General features: G+C 34.2%; 2 protein-coding genes across 2 annotated transcripts in view; one reads left to right on the forward strand and one right to left on the reverse strand.

Annotated features, from left to right (window-relative positions):
- Nucleotides 1-12,645, forward strand: part of LOC149773759 (CD82 antigen-like) — a 294,550-nt gene that overhangs the window by 188,366 nt on the left and 93,539 nt on the right. The window lies entirely within an intron of this gene.
- The window catches only part of LOC149773762 (uncharacterized), a 50,090-nt gene that overhangs the window by 31,228 nt on the left and 6,217 nt on the right, over nt 1-12,645 (reverse strand). The window contains exons 2-3 of the mRNA XM_089946041.1: nt 1,841-1,961; nt 1-158 (exon numbers count right to left, since the gene is read on the reverse strand). The exon at nt 1-158 is cut by the window's left edge and continues 73 nt beyond it. Coding sequence (XP_089802167.1) covers nt 1-158; nt 1,841-1,921 — 239 coding nt within the window. The 5' untranslated portion in view covers nt 1,922-1,961. The remainder of the gene's footprint in view (nt 159-1,840; nt 1,962-12,645) is intronic.

Raw genomic sequence — 12,645 nt, forward strand, 5'->3', positions numbered from 1 at the left:
CCGCTGACAATGGATAGTATGGAAACGATCCGTGTGATATCTCCAAAATCCTTTTGTCCAAAGTTCACGTTGTTGAGGAGAGCGATGGCATCACTGTTGGAAAAACCCTCATTTACTCTCATGTAGGTTCCAATAGCAAGAATGCCAATGCCAAAGACCTGTAATAATGTATGATGTACATGAGAGAGAGGGAGACAGACAGACAGACATAGACAGATAGACAGACATAGAGAGACACAGATATACAGACAGAGAATCTAACCCATATTTGTGTCATAAACCTTTGTCCATACAAGTACAAACGTACAAGTTTGGTCATACTTTTATCTTTTTTGGAGTACTATCTCCACCACAAGCTAAACTTAAAAAATATGCTTAAAAGTTTTAGAAAAAGATTAAGATGGTTAAATGGGAACAAGAACAAAAAAGAGTTATTCATACAAGCATAGGTACAAATGGAACAGTTTGGATAATAGTATTAGTTGCCTGGGAGAAGAAATCTGATACCAAAGGCACTTTTTTACAAACTACCGAATTATTTTAGACGTGTAAATGAACGTTTTCAAAGATAAGAATATACGCATGTTATTTTCTTCAGGACACATAGTGTTGCCAAATGATAAAGTTTCCATTGTCAGAACAAAAAATGTCTTACATAATGTGATCTTACAAATCAGATCATTTATTGACAATATGAATGAAAGTGTTTTGAATTCTCTATTCACCACAGGAACAATACGTATTTAATCGATACATGATTCCAATATAAATCGTAGTTTATATTACTACACGTTGTTCTTGGCCAGTTATACATGACAAGTGACATTCGACCACTAAATACATGATTTATTTTCTCGATTCAAGTAAGCTCTGAGATTATGTAATGCGGATTATATGTCTGCGTATATGGTTGACGTATTCATATTCAGATCATACAGGTTAAACATGAAATATGGTTTAGTGCTATTCAATACACTGGATGACATATGACGTTGGCTAATCCAGTGGAGTCATGTTCGTTGTCTATATAGTCCGTGATAATGCATTCAGTTTGAGCTTATAGTGGTTGAAAATTAGATATTCCGACTTTGCTTCATAATACACTTCTGCAAAGGATGCACTTTTGATTGCACCTGCGATTATTTTTATCGCCTGGATAAGTAATTTTTATATGAGATCTTTTTCCTACAGTACTCATTTATCCTAAATGTGGCCGGGTAATAAGTAAATGGATAAAATATAAGAATAAAGCAGATTTAAAAAACAACCGACCAGTTCAGAATTTTAAACAATTTATCACCTCTCACGCTTTATCAGAAATATGTTTAATATACGTTTGCCAAGTGGCGTCATTGACAGAAAAATGTTCGTGCTGAGTGACATGTTGTATATGTGTTAAGGGCATATATAAGGTATGTATAAGGTTTTTCTGGTTCCATTTTTTGATGCTAGTGCTGATTCCGTCTTATGCAGATTAAATGTAACACCTGGACCGTTTATTTATCTTTTTAATATCTGAATTTTAAATTTTACCAGCTAAACTTTGAATATCAAATATCAAATGTAGTATGGTGTCATCAAAAAGTCCTATCAATGATTTTATATTGTTTACAATATCATGAGCAAGCATTATGACCTTAAATATGATGATCACAAAACATTAATTTAATGCCACTATTTGAGTAACTTATAATTTTTCATATTCAGCACTGATGAGATCACCAATGTAGTGATTCTTCTTTTTCATGTTTCTGCTGCTGCTACTACTACTACTACTACTGAAAAGAAGACGATAAATAATAATGATAATAATAATAATAATAATAATAATAATACTTACAAGTAGAACAGCGTTTGCCACAAGTAAGAACATTTTGTCTTTTGATCCATGTCGGCTGAGTGTCGGTCTTTTTGTTTCCATGTTTCTTACCTGTCTGGTATGTTGTTTCAGTCAATTGTACCTGTAAGAATGTACATGAAAAATCAATCACAGCCAGTCACGAGGAATATAAAATTATTTATTTGCACTGTACGTCTATCTTTGTGAAACCTCACACATGATCTTGCAACTATTTAAAACATACCAAACAATTAATGCTATATAAAATCAAGTCCTGCATTACGCGAGGTAATAGCGAGGGAGGTGATTTAAAAGCCACTAACCTCTGGGCTCATGGGATTTAAGGGTAATTGTTATTCATAAGAATGACGAAATTGCTAACCGATACCATTGATTTTCAAGCAGGTCATACATTTATGAGCAGAAATAAAGAATTTAAACATCCCTTAACGAAATATTAAAACAGAAATAAAGGCTGTAAACAGGCCATTACCTGACGCACAACGATGATTGAAGTTTTTCCTCATGTACCAAGATAATTTTTTGAAAATTCGAACAGGCAATTATCACATTGAGAACTGAATCAAAATAGTAAGAAAGACTCTCTTGAGTACAGACAATTTAAGACCTTTTGTAATTATTTTTTGGCAAATTTAAAAACCATTGACACAATATTTTTTTTCCTCAAATGTCTAATGTAATTTGGTTTCAAGCATTAAAGTTTAATTTTGCTGTTAAAGCTTGCTGTTTGAGTGGAAAATTATTATTCGACGTTCTTCGGACAAAATATTTAGAGCTCGAACTTTGTGTATTTTGTTGCGACACTGGCATTGTTAATTCAGCGGCAATATTGTTTATTAGAGCTCTATTGTTTATTTTCGACACAGTACACCATATCTGTTTTCACATAGGAAAACTTAAGACATTACACTACCCTACAAAACACCCACAAAAAAAAATAGCAACCTTGCTAACATCCTTAATGGTCTGTACCAGATATTAGGTTTATTGTTCAGTACCCATGCACCTTAAATGCATAATATGTATGCATTTATTCAGAACAATAATTGCATTGTGATTTCACGAAACCGTATTTGGATCCTTATGGTGTAAGCTTGAAAGGTGCAAATAACGATTTTTACCAAGCAAACAGAGCTGTTTTGCCACACAGCTGCGGCAGCTGATTATATTGTTCGCTATGAATGTAAAAACAAATAGGACAAGTCCTGTGAAGCAGGAGCTGATGCACGAATATCGCAAGGGGGGGGGGGGGGGGGCTGGTTTGTGCCCACATCCGCCAGTGCACAAAAGCATGCTATTCTGTAAGGGATTTATGCAAATAATATTGGAAGAAGAATTACTTTTTGAACTATCAAAGTCAAGGAGATTGTATAACCATGTTTAAGTCCCGAATACAGTCTTATTCGAGTCAAGTGGATGGTATAATGCTTCGGTCCCGAATACTGTCTTATTAGAGTCAAGGGGATGGTATAACAACGCTTCTATCCAGAATTCTTTGGTTTCAGAGACCAATGTGTGGTATAACAATGCTTCTATCCAAGATACTGTCTTATTAGAGTCAAGGGGATGGAAAAACGTTGCTTCTGTCCAGACTTCTGTTTTTTCCAGAGACAAATGGATGGAATAACAATGCTTCTATCCCGAATACTGTCTTATTAGAGTCCACGTGATGGTATAAAAATGCGTCTATCCAAAATGCTGTCATTTCAGAGATAAGGGAGTGGTATAGTAATGCTTCTATTTACACTTTTGTCTATTCAAAGTCAAGGAGATGGAATAACAATGCTTCTATCACAAATACTGTCTTATTAGAGTCAAAGGGATAGGATAACAATGCTTTTATATATAACACAGTCTTAGCAGAATCAATGGGATGGTATAACAATGATTCTATCCCGAATGCTTTCGTTTCAGAGATAAAGGGGTGGTATAACAATGCTTCTATCCCGAATACGTTCTTATTACAGTCATGGGGATGGTAAAACAATGCAGAATTCTGCCGTTACTTATTCTCGAAAGTCTCCTTGCTGTGGAGAATATATTTTGTGCATTTTGAAGTTATTTTATTAGTAACATGAAATGAATATTTACAATTTTAGCAACACGTGGTATGTCTAAACTATGTATACTCTTCTTTTGAAGCCGCCATATGAGCGTGTCATTTTAAAACTAGATAGCTTATATGCTTTGGTCCGGAATTTGACACTTTGCTCAATGTTGGAAATTTAAAGACAAGTAATTCCCTGGATTTTACACACGAGTAAACCCAGTTATGAAAAGGAAATTGTTTATCTTGGGAGTTCATACGAACCTACACTTGTCGAGTTTATTTTATTTCTTATCTATAGTAGGTTGATTTGGGTTTGATAGCATATGCTGCACCTTACTTTGTTTGATTTGGGATTGAAAGTATAAAGTGGACCTTACTTCAAACAACTTCGTGCTCTGCATGACTGGTTTAATTTTTAAATTAAAAATATACTAATGTTACATTTTGACAGCTGAATAGGAATCAACTTGTCCCTCTACTTTTCCCTTTTTAAGTGACGTCCTCAACCCCAAAGCAGAACGTTAAGTTCTAAACATATGTTATTATGATAGTTTTTTTAAGACAAATTTTCTATACATTTGCTATGCTCTCCTTCCACGTGATAGTATAAATAGGTACCAAGTCTCATAAATGTCTCCCCTCCAAGCACCCCGTCTCACCTTTAGCACAAATGTGAAAACTGAAATATTTTCAGAATGCACAATGCAGCAAATGTTATGATATAAGATAGGAACATGAAACTTTCCACACTCATTCTTAAGATGTCATAGATATTTTCTATAAAAAAATGGGGCATGAAACAGATCAGGTTTACTGGTGACAAAGCGTCCGTCTTACAAAGTTTTACAATTCTCCATACATCAGTATACGGAAGCCATTGAAAAAGCATTTTAATTTCTTTTAAATACAAAAAGAGAACGAAACATTGCTGCCATTTTTGCTTTCAGGTCATTGATTCGTTTTAAATTATTTGGTATAATTTCCACATTTTTAATCCAAGTTCCACATGAGTAAGTGTATTTCATTTACAATATTTCCCCAGGTATGTTGTATGTGGAAGGGTAGGCTTAAGAACACCCAGTAACGGACTTAGCAAGGTGCGAAAAGTGCTATCGTACAAGGACCACAAGCTAGGGTTGCCCAGACATTTTGAAGTTTGTTTAAAATATATTATAATTAATGGATGTTATTTAAAATAAATTTGATTATGAAAAAAAAATCTGTATTTTTCTGAATAGTTCACATAATTTCTCCAGTGATATAGAAATTATATTTTGGGGACCATTGTCCTATTTTCGCACCGGACCCGCACAGTCTTTACACAGCCGCTGAGTACACCAGATTTTCCCACAGCATGGATATTATTATTCCATTTTTTATCTTGAGAAGATATAATTATCGTATTAAAAGAGTTAACAGGTTGACCAAATATTTAAATTTGGTTTAAGTTTCCACTCCGGACTTTTGCACTTTACAAAGAATTAAAAACTTAATGATATATTATTTCTTAGATGTTCCCCATAGTTAAGCCCTGTTTTAAAATATGGAATGTTTATGTCTATTGGATATTGTAAAGAACCCGCAATTTCCTTTATTTCAATACTTGAATGATAGGGGTTGATTGGGTTTGAGAGTACCGCAATGTCCTTTATTTCAATACTTGAATGATAGGGGTTGATTGGGTTTGAGAGTACAAATCAAGTCTTTACCTCAGATAGGTACCTGGCTGCAAGGTCTACACAACCTTTTTATTTTGGGAACATCAGAAGTAAATGATAATCACTAATTCCGAATCCGTACAATTTTTAGCTTTTAATGTTATACATTGTCATAAACGCACTTTCAGAAATAGTAATTACTACACTGTAAAGATTAATTTCTTTATTATAAAAATAAGCAAAGTAGACGTGATTTATTCCATCTTAAGTTTATTTTAAAAGCACATACGAGCAGTAACTTTCCAAAGTTGTTTGAATCGAACAAAAATCGTCTTTCCTCACAGCAGCAAAAATAAATGGTCAACTTTAAGAGGCGTGTATTAGATTTCCCTACAATGCGAGACTTGTAGAGAAACCGTTTTTGCACTGTGCCCCCATCACCTTTCAGTGATTCCCCAAATCCCCGAGTTCAACTAATTTTTTATCATGTCCAAGTCGAAAATATTTTGGACTTGTATAGGTTTCTGTTTGATGAGGAGTGATGAAATATGTTTACAAATGCATCCAAATCTACGAATATTAAAAATTGACAAATCGCTAAGTAAACGAATTTCCAATCCAAAAAAGAATACATTTCTGTAGTTATTCGAAAGAGGCTTTATTTTTAATAAAATTCAGAATCTCAATTAAAATCAAGCATGTATGTATGTATGTATGTATGCATGTATGTATGCATGCATGCATGTAGGTAGGTAGGAAGATAGGTAGGTAAGCATGTAGGTATGTGTATAGATATGTGTGTGTGAGCATGCGTGCATGCGTGTAGATAGATGGATGTATGCATTAATGTGTGTCTGTTGTTAGCAGGTAGCCATTTTAGAAATCATCCATATATGTATGTGTGTGATTTGGATTTGTTAAACGTAGCTTTAAAAAAATTCAGTCGTATCGCTATGATGTCTGCAGTGTGACAGTTTATTGTGATGTCTAGCAATGGGGCATCATGCCGCAGATATGTAGCATGATGTTCCACCAAGTCACATTATCCTGACACCAGGCCAACCAGTCCTAACACTAACATCTTAATGCTGAGCGCCAAGCGAGGCAGCTGTTGGTACCATTTTTGTACATCTTTGGTATGACACAATCGGGGATCGAACCCACGACCCGCAGCAACCGAGGCGGACGCTCTAACCACATGGCCACCGGAGCGGTTTATATATTGATAAGTTATAGATAAGCATGTATAGGGTTTAACGGCACATCAACATAACCACGTTAGGAAGTAATAACGGTAAATGCAAGGTTGAAATGTTTACAGCAAAAACACATCTGACTAAAAGCAAAAATATATTATCAGGTAAAAGATAAAAGGTAAGGGCATTGTTAAAATTATATTACCAATGTATCAACAACAAAAAAGTAGTACCGACCAAAACCCTCTCACCTCGTCTTTTCAATTTTCTCTATGAGAACGATAGCACTTTGCGTCAGATCTTTGCTGAAATCCTTGCTATACTCTTTTTGGTGGTGGTGGGAAGAGGGTGAGGGGATAGGGCATGGCTTTAAAGTGTATTGTTTAAACAGTTCTTTTATTACTGGGGAAAAATCCATTGTGATGTTTGGAGAGAGTTATACAATATATTAATAAGAAATTCAAATTTTGACCATTCTCTCAAAAGTGGACAAGTAATTAAAATTTTGGATCATTCTCTCAAAACTTGATATCTAATTCAAATCTGGACAATTCTCTCATAAGTTGACAAGCAATTCAACTTAGGACGATTCTTTCATAGGCGAAAGCTTTCACTCTGGAAAGCATACAGTGACCCCATCCCAGCCATTACCAAATTTAAGCTGCCAAAAAGGATACTCTTACAAGATTTAGTTATTATTGATACAACATTCCAAAGTGTTCTTGTTTAAAAAGAAAAGCTGTTCAGCAGCTTTAAGCAGAATTATGTTTTTGTCTTTGTTTCCTTGTGCTCCGTCAATATCTTTCCTCGACTTTCGTCAGAGATTACACCGTCGAAGATTGTCTTAAATATACAATAGAAAGGCAAGATAAAAGTAAGCAGAATAAAAAGAAATAATGAATTTATGTTCAGTTTTGTCTTGTCATATTTTAGAGATATGTATGCTGCAGGTACTTTCCTCCTATGATTGCTGTGTTTTACAACACAGGTTACGCCATCTAACTTGATAATAATTTTTTCTGTTGTTGCAAAATGGAATATCATTGTTTAGCAGACCAGCTATTATCTTCGATACAAATAATAACAATTTAAATCTAAGTGTTGTTTATGACAATCAACACATTTTGCAACAATGGATTTGTAATTTTTATGTTACTTGTTTAGGCTCGAATAAACAGTAACAAAAGAAAGATTGAAAACAACAAGCTTAGAAACATTTAACAAATAATTAATTTCCCTGGAAAAAACACTATAAAAAAATGGAAAAAAGAACTTACGGTTTTAAGAATCAAATCCAAAAGTAATCCAAGAATAATCCACGAACTGAATTTTAGAAGTCCTAATGAATTCAAGTTCGAGTCTCGACGAAGAATCCAAAATGGAAGGCGATGACGTATACTGTAGTCAGTATGGTGATGTATCGTCTACAGTTCTCTCTTATTCCACAGTCAATAATATTCCGGTGTTTGAATTTCAGAATAAAATTTAAATAAATGTATTTGTCTAATAATTCTGTATCAGCACTCAAATATTTCCAGGAAAAACAATTATTCTTTTAGAATCCAAATCATTCGAATAAAAATTAAAATGTAATTCCGAAACTGGTCACAAACACACAATTTCCAGTCTTAAAAAAAAGCCCAAACTGAGATCTGTCTGTCTGTCTGTCTGTCTGTCTCTCTCTCTAAGCATCACTATTAAAACTAACTAATGTACAATTTCAGAAAGCCCAGAATTGGAAATGAAGGCTGTTTACATAAAAGCCATGTAGCCCCAGTATGACCTTGATAAAAACCAATCATTTTACTCCGAGAATAAACAAAATAAAAAGTTGTTTTCTTCTCTCACTGATTTCTAAATGAAGGTCGGGAACTAAGTCAGCTTTAGGTGTTTACAACTGAAGAGTCTAGGTCAAACTATTTTCTGAAAAAATATCGAGTTCCTAGTGAACAAAACCACATCAATTTGACATGTAATGAAATTAAAAATAAAAGATTTTAAAACTTACAAATAATTAAATTAAATCAAATATGAATTAAATCAAGTATACGAAACACTTCCTCCATAAAGAAAAAGAAAGTTTTATATGACAAAGCTTTCATTTTACCATAGATTAATTATACATGAGGTTAAAAGGAACTCAAAAAAATACATAAAATTAATATGAAAAAATGCATTGTTATACACGGGAAAGTGCACGTGCTATTAAGTTATTTTTACCCTTGATGTGCTTGATGTCAATATCATATTCCTGTAACAACAAACTCCACCTTAATAGTCTTTGATTTTTATTTTTCATCTTGTCGATGACAGTAAGGGGATGTGGTCACTAATCACAATAATCAAAGATGGAGCTGATCTAATGTAAACTTCAAAATGTTGTAATTCCAATAGCAAAGCCAAACATTCCTTCTCGATTGTTGAATGATTTCTTTGGTGCCTATTTAATATCTTAGAAAAAAAGCACATTGAATGTTCAGTACCATTTTCGTCTTCTTGAGTGAAAACTGCTCGAAACCCAAAATCACTTGCATCACCAGACAGTTTAATGATTGGCTGAAATTTTGAGCTGTAAGAACTGGCGCACTTTCAAGTAAGGCTGTTAACTTGTCAAAAGCCTCCTGACATTTTTGTTCAGTCCAAAGGAACTTGTTTTTCTTACTCAATAAATTTGTCAGGGGTTCGGCCACTATAGAAAAATTTGAACAAAATTTCCGATAGTATCCGCCCATACCTAAAAATCACATCAGTTGCTTTCTATTTAGAGGCACAGGGAATTCAGAGATAGCCTTGAACTTAGCATCTATAGGTTTAATTTGTCTATGTCCCACGATATGTCCTAGAAGAGTTACACTAGCAGGGCAGAACTCACATTTAGGTAAATTAATTGTTAAACTTGCATCTTTAAGTCTGTCAAAGAATTTCCATATAGTTGCTAGATGTTCTTTCCTGGTGTAGTTGTAGATGATGACATCATCGATGTACGTATCACAACTGTCTAGACCAGAGGTAATCATATTTATGAGATGTTGAAAAGTATTTGGCGACCCTTTCATCCCAAATGGCATTACTTCATACTGATAAAGTCCATCTGGAGTAACGAATGTCGAAATTTCCCTTGTTCTTTCCGTTAATGGAATTTGCCAAAATCCTTTCAGAAGGTCAAATTTTGGTGACATACATGGCATTTCCGATCTTATCAAAACAGTCATTGACTCCTGGTAATGGAAATGAATCTGTATTTGTCACACTATTCTCATTCCTATTATAAGTGCACACACGAAAAGGTTTATCTGGTTTTGGAACAAGTATGCATGATGAACTCCAGTCACCTTTTCTGGGCTCTATAAAATCATTCTCCAGCAAATACTGAATTTCGTTTTTCAAGTATTCTTGCTTTAGAGGGTTCATCCTGTACAGGTATTGTTTCACAGGTTAGGAATTTACAATTTCAACGTCAATTTCTTAGTGCTCATATTAAACAAATAACTGTTTAAGTTCATTTCATTCTTATCTTGCAAATGTGAAAGGTTTTGGTCCAGATCTTCATTATTTCTGAATTCCGAAGATTTGTCACTCCAAAGTCAGTAGAATCCGATTATATTCCTTCACTTAAATCTTCTCTGAGTGGGATAGGTACAACTAAATTAATTGCATGTTTAACCTGTATATTTCTTTCAATATACTGGTACTCCTATAATTTATTTAGATCACAGGAGCACTAATATTATAATTTAACTCATTCATTTTCTTCTTAACTTTGTAAGGGCCGTAATATCTAATCTGAGGAAAAGTTTGAAGAATGAGCAAGAGAGACAGAACTTTATTACCAGACTCAAAAGTTTTTCTCCATTATAGTTCTGTCAAACCGTAATTTCACTTTTGACTTGAACTGCTGAATGCAAAATTCAAACATAATAGGCTGGAAAGTTCCGGACCTAAAATTTGATCATTGACCCGATTGGACAGATTTGACAAATTCAAATTGAGTGAAAAGCTTTATCAAAGCGTTTACTATTGTTTTAGATTTAATATTCCTCGAAGGAAATGCCTCTGGAAACCTTGTTGACGCAAACATAATGGTCAACAGGTATTGGTTACCTGACATGGTCTTAGGGAAGGGACCAACACAATCTACCATAATTCTACTAAAAAGGTTCGTCAAAGGCAGGAATAGATTGCAGATGAGCCTTAGATATCTTCTGATTTGACATGTCATGAAATTAAAAATGAAAATATTTTAAAACTTACGAACAATTAAATTAAATCAAACATAAATTAGATCAAATATACGTAACATAATGTAGCATCAGAAAGATCCAATGCTTGAAAACCTGATCTTCAATAGACAATGGTGGTCGATCCATTTCTTTCTGCACCAATCTTTTGAATACGTAACCAGCCGAAACAGTATCTACCGTTCCGCTATCTGACATGATGAAGCTGAAATCAACTGATCCAATCAGGTTGCTTGATGCATTGACCCAATAACAACGGTTGTGAATAAACATTGTAGATTCAGTACAAAACGACACATGTCACAAGTAGGTTTCTCCAGTTGAACCGTCACACACGATTTTGTTTTTAAGAATCAATGTATGTTGACATCATGGAAGTCGGCTAAGTGAGTACCTTACAGGTCACATAAGGGGTTTTCTCAAATTGCTCGGTACGAACGATAACTCCTTCGTGAGCAAAAGGGCACATGTTCAACGCCTTATTTTGGCTAGTAGCAAAGTTAATTAAGTGTGTAAGAAAACTAAGATTTACATACACTGTGTATGAACAACCCGAGATTGCCCCGAATACTCTGATAATTTCGAAAAAATCTTTGATTTAGGATGTAAAGCAAACTTCCTAGTCATATAAGGGCAACAACTCAGTCACATTTTACAACAATTTCATCAATGCTGTTTTGTTTTCTTTCAGTTCATACTTTTTTTTAAAATCTGAATTCCTTCAAATGTTGTTAAGCGGAAAGTTAATCAATGATGTTAGGGATAACTTAAAAACGGAAGATAAAGCTAAGTCAAAATATGACGATGGAGGATATAACAAGGCCAGTCATTGCTCTAATAAACAGTTAGAAACATCAAATAATTATTTCAGTTCATCAAGTCTCCCAAAACTAATGCGACTAATCGGACTTGCATAAAGTATAATACGTAAACCCTCTGTATAGTGTAGAAAGGCAATAATGCAAACACTACATTGATACCTACTTTCCAACTAGACATTAAGATGCGGATATACACATCCCAAGTTCTTCTATATTTAGTCTCCTAAAGCGTGCGTCGACATGGTTGAATAGGCGTTTTTATTGATCTTGAATACAATATTTATTGCTCTACATTATAGGTGTCATCCCGAAATTTCTATAAATTTTTTCTGGATCGCAATAAATTATTTTACAATGACAGTGAACACTAAATTGGGCCAGGTCAAACAGACGTTGTTTCTAAAAGGTATCAGCGCTGGGGATAATACAAATGCTGTCAAATATGCGGCGCTTTCATCGTGACATTATAGCGCAGCATTTACTCCCTTTGAATTTGGAACGCCTCTTTGATGGCCTCGGCTAAATATATCCACATACTTAAATACTGATTTTGTCCTATGTATTTGCTGGAGTGGTTATATATTGATCTTTCAGGCACCGACAAGATCTTAAATGAACTTGATAATCACCATAGTAAGGTATGTGTAATCAAATTTTAAAAATGACATATTAATGAATTAATTGGCACTGCACACCAACAATATGTGTATGACTAGTACTTTAGTATACCTCACAAACTCTCATTTGAATTCGATGTATTAAACGTAAATTGATTTCAATAGAAATTTAATACCTGTTTTCAGTTGCAGGTGTGCTGCAAT

Source organism: Sinohyriopsis cumingii, unplaced genomic scaffold, assembly GCF_028554795.1.
Source record: "Sinohyriopsis cumingii isolate HCF-2022 unplaced genomic scaffold, ASM2855479v2 utg000615l, whole genome shotgun sequence".
Lineage (NCBI taxonomy): Eukaryota > Metazoa > Mollusca > Bivalvia > Unionida > Unionidae > Sinohyriopsis > Sinohyriopsis cumingii.